Below are 20,292 nucleotides of genomic sequence, written 5' to 3'. Positions count from 1 at the left end.
AGCCAAAAAACAGGGCACGCAAACGTGATCAAAGTAAGCCATATTTGTAGAGTTATGTACATTTTATTCACTGTGACACGGCTCGTTATTCTCCTTCCTCTTTTTAACTTCTCTTAAAAAAATGCTCTCTTCAGTTTGGTGCTATTTTTGGTCACATTACATATCTCTTCTCTTCTTTTGACGAGTTGTCCTCCCTGTGAGTTAAGATCTAACTCGGTTTTAATGTGTCTACTATTTTAGATAACATGCAAGTAGAGGGAGAAGAGTTACGAATGAAATGAACTCCTGGATTTACTCCTTGATCTTGGAGGATCCCTCTTACTGGGACCACACAGACACACTGAAGAGCCTGGCTAGTATACAGCCCAATCACTGCACAAGCTTTGACAACCTCCCTGCCACTTCTTGGCTGGAATGGCAGCCATGCCAAGTGTAGCTTGGTGTAGCCAACTTTAATAGTTTTAACTGTAAAGATAGCTAGCTAAAGAGTAACGCTGATAGCACCCAGCACACGAATGAAGAGAGGCGACTCAGGTCAAAGCATGAGTGTCATCCTTAGTCCAACAGTTTTATTGGTTAAAAAGCAATTGTGACTTTGCTGTTTTAGGAAGTTTAGAGTGAACTACATGCAGTTCAGACTACATAAATTTTTATAAGATCAGAGTACAGCTGACATGACGACTACAAATCAGAGCTGTGTTTGTACAAGGTTACATAGAAACATTCACAAAATCCACGCACACACTGCCTCACCTATTTTCCCACAGCTCAAATGGGAAGCAGCGTTTACCGACTTTAACAGTCTTTATATGTGTGCACGTCTAAAGAGGCTCAGTCGGCACTACCTTAAAGAAAATTAATAGTCCTCTCCAGCCAACACAGGTCATAGCACACACACACACACACACACACACACACACACACACACACACACACACACACACACACACACACACACACACACACACACACACTGAGCTACAGCACCCACCAGAGCAGCATCCTGTGGTGAGAGCTCAGGTTTGTCTTTTGTGATGTGTGCTCCTCCCTTTGTTAACCATCACCCTCAGCAGGCGATTAATGTGTAAGTGTGCAGAATAGCAAACAGCATGTCATACTCTCTGTGGTTATGAACCACACACACGCACTTTGTCTGTCAGCTCTGTGAACCTACCGCCCTATGGCTACAGTGTGAGCTCGACGGATGCGGGGTGCCGGTGCTGCTTGGTAAACCAGAGTAAAAATAAAAGAGACAGAGAGAGAGAGAGAGAAGCACTGACCTTAGAGGAGGCTGTGTCCAGTGAGAATAAAAAGGTGCCTTGTGCCTCTCCCTGTGCTCTGTCGCTCACAGTAGCAGGCTGAGGCTGGTGTTAAACTGCTGCCTCACTGCATCGGTTGCATCCTCCCTTCCTTTTCGCGGTCTCTCTCTCTCTCCCTCACACAGACACGTTTCAACACCCAGTCGCTCTTTAGCCTAACCTATTCACGCTTTCCTTCTTCTTTTACCTCATGCTCCGCTCTCTCTACAGCAAATGAGGATAATCACATTCCAGCGGAGATGGAGCATATGGTGGGGGAGCGATACTCAGCCCCAGAGTAAAGCCCCCTCTGTGTGTGTGAATGTGTTTCTGCATATGCCTGTGCGTGTTGCATGGACAAGCGAACCCATTGTGTCGGGTAAGGGGAGGGCCGGTGAGAGGGGAAGAAGCCAATGGCCATACTCATCTGCCGCCCCTGCTGCTGGTGGCTATAGCACAATATAGGTGGAGAGTGTGACATGCAACAACCCCCGCCGTGAAGAAAAAGGAGGGTGGGGTTGGGTGGAGGGCGTAAGAAAGACAATCTGAGGAGAGAGCTGATGAAGAACTGATCTCTGTGTAAAGAAAGTAGAAGCCTGACATAGTGGTTTAAAAAATTCCAGCTGTCAACTTCAGCAGCTTTCAGACTGACAGCGAGACACAAAATGCAGGTTTGAGGTAAAATAAGGGTGACTCAGTTCATAGACGTGCCAAATAAATCAGTGTCTATGGTGCCTCAAGAGGAAGCGTGTTACAAAAAGATTAGAAAACAGGGCTCGCAAAATTTCAAAATCCCTGGTAGCCCTTTGGGCAGACACTCTTCAGTTTTTGGTAGCCCAAAATAAATTTAAGTAGCCTGAAAAAAAGAGGACAATTTTTTGATATAAAATAGTTAAAACACAAGTTACAACAACTGTATAAAAATTACAATCATCAACTCAAATATTTGGTTCTAATTGAACAGAAATTTCTATGAACTTGTAAGAACTGTGTAGAACATGAATCAGTCTGTGTCAGATCCTGAATCTGAAATTTCCACTGAAGTCACGGGTAAGAGGTAAGTGGAACCAAGATCTAGGCCATTTGCTTTGTTTGCAAAGACTGCTAAATTTTGCCAAAGGTAGTTCACTCTTTGCAACATCGCGCTGTTCTAAACAGCTTTTTCTTCTGCATTTCTTCTGGACTTCTTGCTGTGCTTGCTTTATTTTTGGTATGTTTTTTTGCAATTGGCGTTTGTTCTGGGAAAGATACTGCAGACTGAGCAATAAAGCGTTTGTAACCCGATTCCTAAAATCATCTTAAACAAAAAAGAAGAAAAAGTAAAACATTTTATGTTCATTGTTTCTGTTCTTACTGTTCTTGTTTACTGAAAGTGAAACGAGATCAATATATTTATTTAAACAAAAAAGGGACGCAGATTATGTATGACGTTCAACCCTGGTTAAACAAGGGTTACGTTTCTCTGAGGGTTGATGAGCTGTGATGAGAGCCTATTGTTTTACTCCACTCCTCTCGTGTCAGCCAATCGGCGAAGCTCTAGGCCCGCGGTCCCCAACCTTTTTTGCGCCACGGACCGGTTTATGTCCGACAATATTTTTACGGACCGGCCTTTAAGGTGTCGCGGATAAATACAACAAAATAAAACGAGTACCGGTACCAAAAATACATAAATAAAATGTATTCATAACACACGGGAAAAGACACAGGGAAACTCAGGTAATGATAAAAACAATAAATATTAACGATAAAATGAAAAAAAACCCAACAACCTGTAAACCATAAATTTCACAACTGAACCTCAACACTCGCGGCCTGGTACCAAACGACTCACGGACTGGTACCGGTCCATGGCCCCGGGGTTGGGGACCGCTGCTCTAGGCAGCTCTTGTCCCTCCTTAGTACCAGCTCCCAAGTTTTCAGTCTCTTGCTTCTACAGCCGAACAGAGCAGCGGGCTAAAACTTTGTTATCGGTAAACTGAAGAAATTAATCTCTAACGAGTTAAAATACCATCGATACTGATATTGTTCACAAAGTATGGTTTTGCACTTGTTGTCGTAGAGGACAGAGCGAAACCAGAAGGTTTACTGAGCTGTGGCTTCACGTAAACGCTGAGCATCCACTTGACGGCGGTAAGCTAAATGTGGCTAATCAGACACGTGATATGCGGAGTGTGGGTACAGTTGTTGGGTGTCTCTGAAACGCACTGTTGATATGCTAGTTAGATCATTAACCAAGTCATTAACATGTGAAAAGCTGTAAATGGTTAAAGCAGCTGAAAATAAGTTTATGAGAGATAATTGTAAGCAGACTTTATGCTGCTTCCTGCTTAATTTTTTGATGTCAATCAGTTGTTTTACAATACTCAGTACTGAATACTTGGAGGTAATTTTTAGTGTATTTCCACTTGTACTAATAGGCCTATGGTACAAGCGGGATTAAGCACATCTATTTTAATACTCCTATTTGTAGACTGAGTCCTTGTGTTTACATGTTATTGGAATTGATTATTTGCACTTTGTTCAGTTCTGATAAGCATTTGCATATTATTCCATTTCTTAAAAGGGGTAATATACTTATTTATTTGTGATTTTATATATATGTAGTGAGTTTATATCTGATGGATGTAATGAATGTTTACCATGAAAAGTGAATTATATGGTGGCTATAATTCCTGAATGTTTGAAGATAATCTTTAATGTTACTGCAGGTTACAAACAAGTATTGAACCTTGATACTGTGAAACTTTGGATGTTGATACTGTGAACTTTGAACTTTTAACATTGTACAACATGACTGAACTGATGATGATTGAATTGATGATAGCTGATCTGAATAGTAGTTACTGCAGTGTGACACTAGTTTAATTTGTGAGAGTTATTCTTAAATTGTTCGTGACATATATTTGACCATTGTTTATAGGTCAGGTTTTTATATGGGACGAATCCAAAGACTAGGTCAGCGATTCCAGAAGCCAGAGTTCCAGTGTTCACTGGACGGCGAGCCAACCCAAGATCCTAGGAGACGATATACATACACACGCACACTCATTTGCGCATTGATGGACTGCAATCCTCTACTGTACAAGTAGTGCGGTAGGACAGACAATCACGCACACTCCTCATCGGACGGACTCTATTGCAATACACCTGTTTGTCATGGGCCCCACCGGTACCATTTGGACTTTAAAAAAAAAAAGACTAATTCTTTTACTTGTGCACAATATTATTTTTCTATTTTTTTTTGCTACTTTGGGGGAAATTTTTATACTTGAAGTTCTGTTAAAACCTGTTGTAATCCTGTTTTGTTTACAAAATTCTTTTAAAAGGCTTAACATCACTAAAGTACTTTTAAGCCACACAACGGTGTTTTGTCTGGTTTCTCTGCCATTCATGTACCAGAGCTCTAAGAGTCGTTCTTAATCTTCTGATACTAGCCCAAGTTACTCATTACCTTGGTTATTATCCATTGGTACTGTATTTCAACCCACGTAAGTGCTACACATTTCTTGCATTTCTCATGGGTTCTAATGGGGTCTTTCTTAAAATTACTGGTCCCAGTAACAAAGGCGCTTGTCGACTCAGAAATCGAGGGAAACTCAAGACACACCCGGCAGAACATTATGTTATTTAGCTTGTCATATTCCAGCCACAGAAATTCTTTTGTCCATGAAACCAAAAAAGCCGCGCTTTTGTTTTTGCCTCATAGTCTGATTTGTCATATCTTTTCCGTTTTGTGATAGGCTTTTCTTTGGCTGTCCCTTCTTCACCCTGACCTGTTTCATTTGGCTCTGCAGAACTAAAATACCTGCGTAAATCCATCTGCTTTTACACAGGCACTTGCATAATGATCAGCGACTCTCTGCGCAATCATCCTCTATCACATGTTTAAGCTTGCTGCGGGAGATTTCACTTGTCACGTTTGAATAGTAAGCTAATGAGTGATAAGACGATGTCAGAGGAATTGGTGCGCAATTAATCTGTCACTCACCAGTCAGTAGCTGCCGCTCTCTATTCACAGTTTGCGCGATCGCAAAGTGAAAGTGAAGCAAAAAACAAGCGCAAATTCAAATGCGATTTCAATATGTCACATACTGACAGCTACGTTCGTGAAAGAATGCAAAAGCATTGACATATATTTTTTCTTCCTATGATAGCCTGACGGGCAGGGCTGAGATGGATTTTGGTAGCCCAACCGGAAAAATCGCTAGCCCCAGGACGTTTTGCGAGCCCTGGAAAAAGAAACGCTTTATCAAAGGCATTCATTTACACATTTTTAGAAGCATTTAATTCTCTCCAATAGAGTGTGCAAAGACTTCATAAAACCTGTGTGACAAGCAGCGCAAAGCTTTTAAAACCAAGGTCGTTTATGGCCAGTAATACACCTGAGAGATAAACACGCACTCTGGCTCCACCTAACATTTATTATTAACTATAAATTCCCCCCATAAGTATTTTTTCGTAACCTTCTCACTTATTTATTCCAGTATCATTATCAGTGAAAGAGGGACCCAAACAGCTAAAGCCATACCTCAATGTATTTCAATGGTTTTCATTGTCAAGTTCACTCTTAATTTTGTGACCTCTTCCAGAGTGAAACCCAACCAGAATGAAGGTAGCTTTAGTTTTGGAAAGTGTCTGTTAAAAAGCCTTTTTATTGCTGATTTTTGTGGAATTTGGGTTCAAATGGAAATATGAATAGTTTTAGAGTTAAAAGCTCAAAGTTCACAGTAAAGGGAAGGAGGTTTTCATGTTTACAGTTCAGTCTCACAAAATTATCCCTCAACCTCTTGTGAAAGTTGAAATACAGGAACTAACAGTTTTTTTTAGCTTGATGACATGCACACACTCACACAAAAAAGTTCTGAGCTGGTTTTAGAATCCTACAAATTCAGATGTCATCACAAACCCTTAAAGAACCACATCGGGATTAAAACCTTCAACTGAAGACCAAGAGTGAAACAAGAAAGCATTCGTGGTGAGATCAGACTCTTTCCATCGGCGCGAGGCGGGCTTCTCTCAAACAGATGCATGATATGTGCCAGTATTAGACATCTTGTCACTTTGATCATCAGAAGTTACAGAAAAGTGCAGAGCAGACAGATATATGTTGTGGTCAGGGTGACTGGAGTGTTGACACGTTGAGAAAGAACACTTCTCAGAATGTCATAGCTGTCTGACAAAATGACCTTCCGGCCATGCTAAGTGCTACAGACGCACGTATAGAGAACTGTTTGCTTTCACAAACAGTTTCCTCCTCGTGGCAGTTCCCCCTATTAAGAAATGTATGATGCACACACAATATTGCACTGCGGGTGTTCAGTGCCCACGGTAAAGCATTGTGCACCGTGGGCACTTTTCCGTATTTGTTGTAAGCTTCCTTCTTGTGGTGTCTTTATTAATTCAGACTGGCAGTCACGGCGCTTCTGGCCCATTTTCTGTTCTCCTGTCCGCTCCTGTTTTCATCTCCCTTTGCCCAGTGTGTCTTACCAATGTCTTTTTCTTTCAGGTCTTGTATAATTTCTTCACAGCCAGTGCCTGAAGACCCATTAAAATTAAATACTTTCAGGTTTTCCATGAAATGACCTGCTCACGCTGTTAGTCTCAGACACACCTTGAAACACACAGTCTGGCCGGGCCTTATTAAACAACACAGTAATTAGTGACTGAAAGGCCTAGAGAGTAATAACTACATCCAGACCTCAATATACACAGTGTGTAGTGCTTCCTGTGGATTCTGTGTGTCCGTGAACCACATTCAGGAAATCACGGTGCTACAGAGATAATTGTATTCTCGTTTACTGCCTGGCCATTTACTGCAGAAGCCATTACAGGTCAGTTTAATCAGCACTCTCACACACAAAAATACAAAGACACATGCGGATTCCAAGGCAAGGAAGTCTTTGCTCCCAATTTTAAGAACCATAAAAATTGCAAGTAAAAGTAATATCAAATCTAAAAAGGTACTTAATTAAAACAGCAAGTATTTTAAAACAAGCCTCATGTTTCTTCTATGGTTAGCACAGATGTGCAGCACTTCAGACCCGCAGCGGCAGCGTTTTGTGCACGATGTAGACCAATCCAAGGAGAGTTATTCAAACAAAAGGGGAATAGATTTGAAGTTAAATAGCCTGAGTTGTAAGTTGTCTGTAAGTTTTCCGATTTGACAGACAACAGTTCAAAAGTATTTTGTCTGGTTTCCATCCATGGCTAATGCCATGCTTGCTTAGCTGCCATGCTAAGGGTTAGGGAGCAGCTGAACAGGTGTACCTAATAAAGTCCATGGATAACAAGTGGCGAATTACATAAAAATCACATACTATAAAGGCTTATACAACAATATCATTTCTCTGGAAATATCAAAACCACACACACACATCAGCTAAGTGTTTCTGCTGGAAGGGGGTTGGCTAAAGTTGGCTAAAGTACAAGTCGTTTCAGTGGTTTCAGACTGGGCCAAAACAAAAACCACTGTCATAATGTCTATATCACAATGATATAGAACAAAGTGCTCTAGCACAGCTGCATTATCTCTGCACGAGCTGTTAGTTTCAGCAGTATTGCATATGTAGACTTTTGCTAATGGTCTAGCTTTAGAAGGTCACCATAAGTCTGGTGGTGTTTGTACAGTATACTGGTCGTACTGGTTCAGGCTCTGTCGTGGTTTTTGGGCTGTCACAAGATAGCATATTCACTGATTTTTATCAGAAAGAGGGTGTGTTGTTTTTATTGTGATGCTTTTCAGATGTTTTATTTTTCAGATGCCAAATAATGGACCTAGTTAAGTATTCACTGTACAACCTGCAGCGTGACGTGAGTGCAGGAATTACTGTCACGTAGGTACACATCCACACTTATAAGACGAGCTACAAATCCACAGATCTTATTTACGTTGGGTTCATGCACACAACGCACACAACACACACACACACGCACACACACACACACACACACGGAGAAAGACACATCAATGCAACAACATGCTCTAACTCTGAGACACCGCAGGTATAAGAAATGCAATCAAATAGGTGAAGCACACCCTGCTTGGTGGTAGATAAGCCATCCCTTGCTGCTGTACAGCCAAAGATGAATCAGCCGTCACACCCTCTGGATGACAGCTTAAAGAATCACTTCTGAGCTGCCTCACACAGTCAAACAGACACACACACACACACACACACACACACACACACACACACACACACACACACACACACACACACACTAAATGTACCCAAATTAAACTTTTCTTCTATTCAAATCCAAAAACAATACAACACAAAATGTAAGGTCAAAAACATTTTGCACATCTTATTTCAGGTATTCTTATTAAAGAAAGTCGAAATAATATCTTCAGCTGACTTTTAAGACTCTGTCCCTCTATTTGGGCTCTACAGTTTTGTTGTACATATACAATGACAGTGAAGGGCTCTTCTCTTCTATTATACGAGTGCTTTCTACATTCAACCCATCAGCACTGCAGTCACTTTTCAGCAGACAGTTGTGTAAAGATGAAAAACCTGCCTTCATTTCAAACAGAGTAAAATCTTATCATCCAGATTGCTTTTAAAATGTACATTTGTGTAAATTCAACAGTTTTGTGATGTTTTGTTACCTTGTAGCAAGAGAATATATGTGCATACATTATCTTCTGTCTAATGCCGCACTACCTTCCTCCCACTCGTCACACATAGACACAGTCACACACACACTTCACACTTTTTCCTCCCTCCTCATGGCTGCAGCTGGCAGTTCCCACTGCTCTTGCCATTTCCATACCTCTCTGTTACTCTGCATCCATCTCTCTTCTCTCTTTGGCCTGGGAGAAAAGGCGAGGGGAGGAGAGCACCATAGCTCCGGGCCATTACCCATCACATCTCTATAAGCACAAAGCGGGCCTACCACACACACATCATTAATTAAACCTGCACCACTTACCAACACGCCTGTTTTCTTGCACACACACACACACACACACACACACACACACACACTTGGCATGCACATATTTGATCCCTCGCTGTTTTCATTGACTCAACCCTCCCCTCCTCCACGCACATTGTTGAAGGTCAATAATAAATGATGGGTATGGTCTGCAGACACGAGCACATTCAGAGACACACACACACAAGAACAAAAGCTTCAAATACACAACAAACAAGGTACACAGACCAAAAGCTTGTCTCTACAGCAGTAGAGCACATCTGTCACAAAAGGAGGACAGGCAACGGGTCAGCATCCACCCCCGCCTCACAACTTGCCCTGGATTGGTTCCCACAATCATGCCATCCCTGCTGTCAATCTTCCCCTACAAAAAACCCCAACAACCAGCTAAAAATCGATGCAGACTGTGAAGCAACGGCCCTAAAGCAAAGCTGTGCAAGAGATAATAACACAGCCAGACTGTAGCGTTTATCTAAACATCAAATTGATTAAACAATTAGTTTACCGGGAGTGAGAAAAGGATCTCGGCACAGAAGATGCCTGATGCTTTCGTTCTCCATCTCGTCTTTCCACACAGTAAACACGCAGAAGAAATCTCATTATAATCCAAGCTGTATAACAAAATGAGTTCAACAGGATCTTTAACACTGATAAACGCCTCATTATTTTCATGTTTGTGAGTGCAGCAGTGATAGCATACGTGTGCGAGTAAACGCGCTCATTCGCTGATCTTATAAAAGGCCAGTTTATCAAGCCAAACATCACCTCGCTGACTGACCTCTTAAAGAAAGGCACAGGTTAAACATGAGGAGCGCTGTGTGAAATTCTGTCATATATACCCACCGATCGACTGTGCCTGTTTGAATTACTATTCAGCGAATGCTTTGTAAATCACATTGTGGCTAACAGGATTTACTACGTTCCCCTCTGCACCATTTAACACTCTAACAAGGCAATCACAATTCAACTGACAAGGCTCATCAGGTGCTCCATACTGACTGATGACAGACAGTGTGGGAGGGTGAAATTTCATTTGGAGCCATAATCATAAATGTATGTTCGACATTTTTAACAGCAGTTCACAAATTTTGAGATTAACATCTTAAAATCCAAAATACTAAAAACCCACAGCTTTCTGATTTGGCATTTCTGCCCAACATCTGCTGACATGCGTGTTGGCAGAAAGCCCTCTGGTGGTTACAGTCGAGACTGCACACCTGCCTGACATCTGTTTTCGTGCTTAAACAACATCCAATACATCATCTTACTGTAAATTCTATTGTTTCAGTTTTTAAACCACTTATAGATTTAAAAAAGACTCAAATGGAAACACCTGTTTATTTGCATTTCAGCAAATGAAATACCTGAGATCTAAATGTCCTCTATTGCATTAACAGATTGAAGATTTTTCCAACACCCTTTAAATGAAACCGACAAGTTTGAAAGTTTAAAACTTGAGATGAATGTATGTAATTCTGAAGATGTCCATGCAAGAAAGAGTTTGCAATAAAGGAGGGAAAAAAAAGAAAGAAAAAACCATTTAGTTTTCCAGGAAGCACCTAGCAGAGGCTAACAACAACACTCTCAAGACTCTCACCAAGTGAAACGAACAATGGTGCTAAATTTAGCTCATCATTATCATCTGCACATGACTACCAGACACTTGCCCTTCGTCTACGCAGAACTTACTTTCTTGTTTAAGTTCTTTAAATACGACGTAAAAACAAGGAAGTAACATTGAGGAATCAGCCGCCAACTACCAGTAAAGTCTCCAAAGACGTAAGTGTTAATTACACAATATTTCAGAATTTAATTTGAAAATGTCGACAACTACACTACAGCACAAACTAAAAGAGTGTGTCATCTTGGGAACACACACACACACAAATGGTCGCACGGACCATTAAGGGGCTGGTCATTACGCCTTACACACACACACACACACACACACACACACACACACACAGTCATTATGCCTCACACACACACACACACACACAGTCATTATGCCTTACAAACACACGCGCACACACACACACACACACGTCTGGTTTGCTATCCTCGTGGGGACATCCCATTGACATAATGCTTTCCCTAGCCCCTTACCCTAACCCTAACCATTAAAAATAAATGCCTAACCCTAACCCTTACCCTAAACCTAACCATAACCTAATTGTAACCCTGACAGTAAAACCGCATTTTGAGTGTGAAAATTGCTTTCAACCCCGAGGGGACCTGGATTTTGGTCCCCACGGTGCAGAAAGTCCCCACCAGGATAGTAAAAGTCAGATTTTGGTCCCCACCAGGATAGTACGAACCCGTACACACACACACACACACACACACACACACACACACACACACACACACACACACACACAGTCATTATGCCTCACACACACACACACACACACACACACACACACACACACACACACACACACACACACACACACACACACACCCATCATGGCCTTGAGCTGAACAAAAACACAGTGAGCAGGATTAAATGCCCGAGGCCAACCCCGACACATCGAGCATTCTTTCATGAACGTAAGCATTTAAAAAGTAACAGACTATAACTGTTGTTCACTATTATTTGAAGAACTTAGTATAAGTATTTCTTAACATGATGCTATATACCCCTAAAATAAGAGAGGGGATGTCTATACCATTCCTTTTCCATTTCCATGCCATGATAATAGAATTTATTTATCATTACTGGTATAATTTTTCTAGTTTTCATGGCTACATTAAATTAAGAGAATCTTTTGATAGACTGGGCATTTGTTCCCACATTAGTATGATTAATGCTGCTACTTCAGTGCTTACAGAAGCTAATTTGACTTAAAGTAAACATTCACCATTAACCTTTTTTAAGAGATGCTCAAATGTTCCCTGAACTAAAACCTCTCTTTTGAACACTAAAGTAAAAATAGAGAATGAATCCAACTGTGCATGTAGCAATGCTGATAAGTTGGGTCTCCACTGCTTCTTAGACTCTCTCCCACGTTAAAACAATGAGCATGGTGAAAGGAGCCGGGCTCGCTGGTGTTCCCAGCCTTTTCCTTCCTGCCAATGTGAATGAGAGCAGAATGTCTCACACCGCTTCTCCTGGTCTGCTTTTAACTGAGGGTGACTCAACCCATCAACAACACACAGGAGCCGAAGAAAGGTGCGCATTTAAGGGGCTGCAGTGTTACAGCACACATACACTGTCTTACATGAACACAGTTGTAAAAGCTCATCAGGGACGTTGCCAAAAGGTCAGAGTGGTTGGAAGAGGGTCTTAAGAGTGGGAGCCAGTTCCCAGGCCTCTGAGAACAAAACGTTTGGTTTTTTCCACTGTGGTGGATTTAAATGCTCCCCTCACATGCTGCTGTGTTTCTCTGAGGCTGCAGGCAGGTCCGCAGGGAGGCCAACGCAGTAAATCAACAAGAACATTTAAAGCACTCACTGTACATGACAAGTAGTCGCTCTGTGTGAATTTACCAGTCATTCACGTTGGTAAACCGCAGACTGCTAACGAAACCCAACACAATTAGCGGTGCTGCAGAAGGCAAGGCTCTTTAAAGATAAGCAAGAACAAGCAAACACTTGATCGGAGGGAGCTGCAGCACAACACAGATCTTTGAAGTACAGCAGGAGGACGGGAATGTTAGAAATGGGATCTCTCTAACAGTTAGAAAACTAAAAGTTGCTTAATGCCATTTAAACATTGACAACAGAGCATCGAGGACATTTCACATGTAAGAAAATTATTCACACAGGACTTTTTAAAGCATGAACAAGAAAACTTTCTTCCCTTTTCAGCAACACTAACTCATTGCTGTGTAATTCATAATGAGAGGCTTCTAAATCTTACCATAGCAGCAGAGCAGACACATCTTTGACTTTTTACCTTTCCGGCTCCAAAACCAGTACTTGCGTCGTCGTTTCATTATCGGTCCAGTGTCTTTTACTTTAAAATGATAACCCAAATGGTCCTTCTAAACATATATATTCAGCTAAAGATAGTATTCATCCTCACTGTGTCGTCCAGCCTGTGAGAATCACCTACCCGAGGATATATCACGTCTCAGACAGGATCTCAGGAAGTCCATCTCATGCCCAAAAGTGAGGTGTATAAAAAGATTAGGAAAGGAAAAGTGTTACAAAGAAACACTAATGTTGCACTTCCCAAGTGTAAAAAAGTGTACCTTTCCAGTACACCTCTGTTTAGGACTTTCTGTCCTTCCTTCTCCTACCTCAGCGCAAAAAGAGCTTCTGAGAGCACACTATGCTGCGCTTTACCCTACGATCCTGAAGAGAAAGATAAAAGATGAATCAGCAAGCCACAAACACATTTTAATCCTGTTGCAGAAGGGATGTCCTCAGTTTCGCAAAGGTGAGAACCAAAAAGGCGGGCTGTACGTTTTCACAATATCATCCTTTGTTAAACTTCCTCAAAGTGGAAGGCTCCTTAGCTAATTGGTTCCTTGGTGTCTAGCAGGCCAACACAGCAAGGCTGATTCCTCCTTTTCTCAGTTCAAACTAAAGGTAACAGTGTTGTAGTGGTCTGGGAAGGACCTCTTAGGCTATAACAATGCTTGTCAGGACCGGGAAAAGACACTCACAAACACTCACACACTCACACACACACACACTGCAGTCAGGAAGCTCTGGTTGGCGCATGGAAAGAAAAACAGAATGTCCTGGCTGAAACATGGCAGCTATTTAAGCTTCTATTGATTGGGCAAACTGAATCTCAGACTCAGTGCATTAACATTTAGAAATATATTACAACAACAGATTTACAATAAATTAAAAATCGCCTGAGAGGACAAGCTGACCTTGAATACAGATGAAGATATAAACACAGAAGTGTCAAAATAGCCATGAAATTTTTCAGTTTTATGATGAGTTTATGAAATTTAAAAAAAAATACTAAACACTAGTGTGTAAAAGTAAAGAATAATAGAATCATGAGCTGCTCAAATGGGAATTACGCCTGGTTTTGCAAAGAGAATCAAAAGCAATAAACATGATGATTACTTTTCTAATTGATGCGGGATCAGCTGCACAGTGTCATGCCACTCTTAAGTGCAGCTGATACAGGCTTCCTTATAAAGGACTACATTTCTCTGACAGGCCCTGCCACACACTGAGCAGTGACAACCATTTGTAAACATTCCTAAGCGTTTAATGCCTCCTACTGGAGCATTTGTGAACTGCACCAGTACCTCAAAAATAATTCTACTGTGAATCCATCTGTTTCAGACAGTTTGTGTATGCAGCTCCTGACATTACACAAACACACAGACACAAAAGCCATTTTAGTGCACTACACACCCACAGTGATTATTCCCTGAGTAAAGCAAACCCCTCCTCCAGACTTCAATGAGCAATCATCTATAGTCTGGGTGGTTTCCAGCAGACAGAGTAAACTTTGGGAAGAAATTCCAATAAGGAAACAACTGCATTACTCAGTCTAATGAAGTTACACATTAACAAAAATACATACACACCTGGCAAGTGGTTAAATATTATTGTACAACATTTTCACGCCAATGTTAACATGCCAGTGAATATAACAAATGGGAAAAACACATCTCAGACGATGTCCTGAAAGTCAAGTGATTACAAAAAAAAAATATCAATAAATTGATGAGATTCCTCCTGAAACTTGTGACTTTTTCACCGTCCAAAGAACAAAGCGATAACAAACTTGTGAATGGAAAAATAACAGACAAAAGTATCCATGGCAACCAATTAAAAAGAACTTTTAAAAACACATTAATTCAACATTTGATCCCAGACCTCAGGACAACTTGAGGGTGGATATTCATTTATTAAGTTTATAAAATATTTATCCTCAAACTGAAAGTCTGACATCACAGATCAGCTGTGATGTGTTGAGTAGGCCACCAAACTATGCTTGGAGCTAAACAAATGTACTGTGACACCTCCACCTAAGTCAGAATAATACTTTATAGTGAAATGAAAATAGTTTGTAGTCATCTCATAGCAATTCACGTTTTCCACATTTAAGTTCTTTGTGTTATCCTGAGGAAATGATCTTACTTGTTAGCAGGTATAGTAACTACTCCAAAAACAAAAACAAAAAACAACATTTTTTTTTAGTTATTACAAAAACCTATTAGTTACATTTTTAATAAAATATTATTTTATAAATTAATAATCTGAGCTGCTGTTATAAAAATCGTAACTTTTGGAGTCATGCACACATACAGTACTGTGCAAAAGCTCAGGCACACCTCACTCCTTATACTGTAAATAGGTGAAGCGATTTATTGAAACATATGAAAATATACATGGAAATACAATAAGTAAGGCAAAAAACCTTTTTGTACAATTCTAACGAGCTTGAAAATCAGTATTTGGTATGATCACCTTTATTCTTTCAATGCAGCCTGAACCTGTGCAAGCCTTCGTCTCATTTCTTTAAGTAGTCTGCAGGAATAATTCTTCAGGGTTCTTGAAGAACATTCAAAGATCTTCTTTTGATGTTGGCTACCTTTTGTTCTGTCAAGATGACTCCTCATTGCTTCAGTAATGTTGAGGTCCGGGCTCTGGGGAGGCCAGTCCATACGAGATGCGTGTGGGTTTTTCTATCCAGCTTTTACTGCACTGGCAGTGTGTTTAGGCTCATTGTTGCGCCAAACACGAAGCTCCTGCCATTTATAATTTAGTCTATTTTGATTTTGGCTGAAATGCAGCCTCAAACCATGGCAGAGCCTCCACCATGTATTACAGATAGCTGTAGACACACTGTTTCACATCTCTCCCGGCCTCTCGCATACAGACTGTACCGACGACAATTTGAACCACAAGTGTCAAATTTGGTCTCATGGAGGTTTTATCTCTTCAGTCCAGTTATTGTGTAATGTTGCATACCTCATCTTCTCCTTGTTTTGCTTATTAACTAGAACTACTCTATACTCTTTTATACTGCCGACACTTTATTCACTTTTAGTCACTTACAGTTATTTATTCACCTTTCAGTCACTTTAATTTTAAAACTGTGTAATTTTAAAACTGTGTATATACTGTATATTCTGTGTATTTATTATCTCACTCTTATTGCCTGTCCTTATCTTCAATGTCATGCTGCTTTGTTGTATCTTAATTACCCCTTGGGGATAAATAAAGTCTTTCTGATTCTGATTATTTAACGATGGCTTCTTGACAGCCATCATCCACTGAGAGCATTTCTGAAGAGGCTTTAGCAAACACTACATGGATCAACTGAAGGGCCAGATGGATCTCAGGCTCTGTGTCAGATCTTTGCTGGATTTTTTCCAGTTTGTTAATAATGTGACTTTCAGATAGTGTTCATCTGCTGTACGTAGTTTTTTAGGGCTAACGTTTCTTAACTAGTCCTCCATTGTCAGGTTTCCTTAAAATTTGTAAGGATGTAGTGCACAGCATGTCAAGACATGTCAAGTTTGCATTTAATAGCTCTTTAGGAATCAGATCGTTGAAACTTGTGAGGTACGAGGAAGGGGCTGAAAATGAGTAAACAAACAACAACAAAAAAACCCCCCAACAACCTTGAAAGACCTTCAGAAAGAAAGTCCAGCTTCTTGTTAGTTTAAATATAAAGAAATAAAGGCCATTATTTCAGACTCTTGCATGGTACATATATTTTCCTCCAGTCTAAGCCGTTAAGACTCTTTAATCACATTTTATTTACAAGATTTTAACTATGGTGTAACCACAGAAGTGGGTGTGGTGGGGGGCTGCGACTGGCCGCTTTCATCATTCAAATAGCAATCACACATGAAGCAATGCTTCTCCATAACCACACATATGATTTATGAGCAGTGTTTACTTATGTGGTTCAGCAAAGCATGTCATAGAAAAAACTAATCACTGTTGAGCCACCGTGAACTAAACTGTACAAGAGAACCATTGCTGAAGAGAGTTAAAGCCAGCGGAGGACAGTAAGACAGTTCAGCTCAGCATGAATGGTCATCAGTGCAGCAAAAACAATACCGGCAACAGCAGGCTAGCAGGCCACACAGCTGCTGATTCATACAGTCCCACTGCTTCTATCTTAGCACACAAAAAACAAACAGTCCCTTTGTTGGAGACTGATACGGCTGTGTTCACATCAGCATAAACCGACGTGCTGTGAAGCTATTTGGACTCCACTGAATTCATTTTACTGTGCGTGTAGATCACTGTGAGATGTTTCTAAGACATGGGCACACATACACTGATATATTCTGAAGGTTATGATGGTATCCAAAGAGATAATTGATATTTACATGGTGCAATGCAACTCAGTTACACTGACACGACAAAAAAAGGGCTGACATGGTAACTATGTGTTGCAGGTTCAAAGGATAACAAACTTGCAGACCTAATAGTTTATTTCCTGACCTTTTGTCCCCAGTGACGTGATCAAAACTGACACAAAGGACTGCAAAGTCTGACGTTCAGAATAAAATAATAACTTAGAATCCAAATTCATACCAAAGCTAGTGAATCGTCTGGCCTGAGTGAATGGAAGTAGAGCGTAACAGATGATTAAAAGTTTAAAATCGTGTCTCTGCTGAAAGCCAGAAAATAGCTGCAGTCAAAGAAATGCAGGCTCAGCCAGGCATAATAAAAATGCTGGATCATTAAGAGTCATATTGGATCAAGTTGAACAGAAGAAACAACTGCAGCAGGGGCAATTAAGTCATACGTATTAGTTCGATTCAGTGCTTTAACTCCCGAGAGCGATCACAGTTCATGTGCAGGTTAAATTTACTGTGACAGAACCAACATGACAGATTTGTTGCTCGGTGCTAATAAACTGGCAGTGAGAATGACGGCTGGCTTTCATGGTAAGATGTTAAAGCCTCTTCTGATGGAAAATGACAAAATCAAATCAATTCTTCCAGAAATTAGCCAAGACTTCACATTAACCACATCAGTAGTCTGCATTGCTCAGTTCTCAGATTCAGTGCTGCATTTTGTTATTATCCCTTGGCCTATTATCATAAAAGCAGTTATACATAAAGCATAGACAACTTGGTATATGGCAACATTGTGCAATACAAGGGGGCAGTGAAGTGATTGCAAACACAAGGTGATTCAATGCTTGGTAATATTTCTGGGTATTTTAGGACTGAGCTCACTTCCTCACCTTAAAAGTGTGGACTTGTAACAGGAGCGGTCCACTGACAGGCAGATTTTATGATCTGAAGCCACCTTCCCTCTTCATACACGTAGTGATAATCACTGAACAAAGTTCACATCAAACTAGAAGTACTGTATTCTTAGCTGCATGTTTGCACAAGCCTGCAGTAGGACTGCAAGATAAGGCGATAAGTCTAAGCTGATCTTGCCCAGTCATAATTGTAATAATCATTTGGATCCTTTTTCAGAGTAATTTCAAATGTAAAACTGGATTAGCGAGCCGGGCAAACTTTCAGTCAAGAGTGCCAGGTCGGGGTTCTGCAAAGAGTCATCTGGAAGTTTGTTTGGTCACAGATCCCAAGATTTTTTTAATGCATTTGAAATGTTAAGCTGAGATACAAAGTGCACAGAAACCTTTTGAAGAACACCTGAGAGGTGTGTGTACAGGCAGTGTCACATGACTGCCTACTAATTTTTGTTCACTCTGGTTATTTGGAAGAAAAAAACAAAAAAAAACATGCCCTCCAGTCTGCAGATGGTTACACAACAGGTTGGGTCTTGCCTTTTAAACCCTTCATACCTGCTGATCAGCCAGCACTTCAGCAGTGATGTGTAAACACGGGGCTGTAACGGAGGTGTGCCGAGTGTCACGGCCTGGCCATTCCACGCTTACCCAACCGGACTAAGGAAAACACATCACGGCTACGTGAGAACTAAAAGAGTCATAACACTGAGCCACAACGTAACTGCACATGAAAGCGTATTTAATGTTTTTAGAGGTTCCTATGATGAAATATTGAATATTCAAGAAGTTGGATAAAAATGATCCAGATAAGTCGCACAATATAGATAAAAATAATAGTTGAGAAATGAATCTCTCAGAGTAGCTTTGGGATTGTAGCCTACGTCTAATCATCAAAATGTTGCTTACAATTTAAAAACCAAACCCTCACCTGCTTCTCGTCGCTGCGTGGCGTCCAGACTTCGCTGTTTCCTGCGAAAAGCCACTCTGTTAAAGCTCTCCATTTCCCCCCGAGACTCTGACCGCTCAAGCATTCGGATACTTAAGTGACAGGAATTTCAATCTTCAAGAACAACCACGAAAATGTTGAGCAACGCGATCTCCTCCTCGCTGCAAGTTCACAACCACGTCCAGCTTCGCAGCGCCACTTACAACAGACTTTTTGCCCGGGTCAGTCAGCAGCACTGAAGACGCGCTGGATTTCGGTAAACAGACGTAAAATAATAATAATAATATTCATAAATATAGTAAACTTATATGAAAGACTTTCGGTTTAATTCAGTGAGTTCCCTCCAATGGCACCTTGATTGGGTGCTTCCCGAGCCGCACCCGCCTCTCCAGTCAGCGGGGCAGAAGCTTTTTTTTTTTTTTTTTTTAAACAACCGTACAGCGACTTGTGCGGTTTTTATTCCCTCACACACAAAAAACAGAGCAGTGTTGTGTGTGTATATGTACGGTCATTTTAGATCCTTTAAATAGCAACACAGTGTAAAATGGGCTACTCATACAAAACTAAAATATATTTAAAATTAAAAAGGGGAAAGTGCCCATTACGCAGAATAGGCCACTCATTTTCGTAATTATAGATTCGTGATTGCGTATCACTAATGTCAGGCTAAAGCTAACTTTATTGATAGTTACAATAATAATAATGATAATAATAATAATAATGCCTTTTTTAGCTGTTACCTTTTATATATTATTTTTTATAATAATATGCAATATTACCAATGGCAGACCACATACTGCATTGGACTCTAGGAAATATTTGTCACCCTTTTAGGCATGACACTGGCTCATACTGATTTTTTCCTATAGTATAATTTAGCATTTTAACCTTTTCTGTGTTGTCTGTAGGAGCACAGGAATACAGGCACCATCATTACAGGAAGTCTTGTG

At 40.6% G+C, this 20,292-nt stretch overlaps 1 protein-coding gene across 3 annotated transcripts in view; it reads right to left on the bottom strand.

The window, feature by feature from the left end:
* The window catches only part of fgd4a (FYVE, RhoGEF and PH domain containing 4a), a 47,955-nt gene extending 28,512 nt beyond the window's left edge, over nucleotides 1-19,443 (bottom strand). For 2 of the 3 annotated variants that reach the window (XM_063480130.1, XM_063480131.1), the window contains exon 1: nucleotides 13,105-13,742. In XM_063480130.1, the coding sequence (XP_063336200.1) occupies nucleotides 13,105-13,180 (76 nt within the window). In that variant the 5' untranslated portion in view covers nucleotides 13,181-13,742. Of the gene's footprint in view, nucleotides 1-13,104; nucleotides 13,743-19,324 lie in introns of those variants that run through there. The other variant, XM_063480129.1, reaches the window with a different exon arrangement.
* Between the last annotated feature and the right edge of the window lie 849 nt (nucleotides 19,444-20,292).

The sequence above is a fragment of the Pelmatolapia mariae genome, linkage group LG7 (genome assembly GCF_036321145.2).
Source record: "Pelmatolapia mariae isolate MD_Pm_ZW linkage group LG7, Pm_UMD_F_2, whole genome shotgun sequence".
NCBI lineage: Eukaryota > Metazoa > Chordata > Actinopteri > Cichliformes > Cichlidae > Pelmatolapia > Pelmatolapia mariae.
Note: the sequence above shows the minus strand (reverse complement) of the source record. Positions and strands in the feature narration are given on the sequence as shown.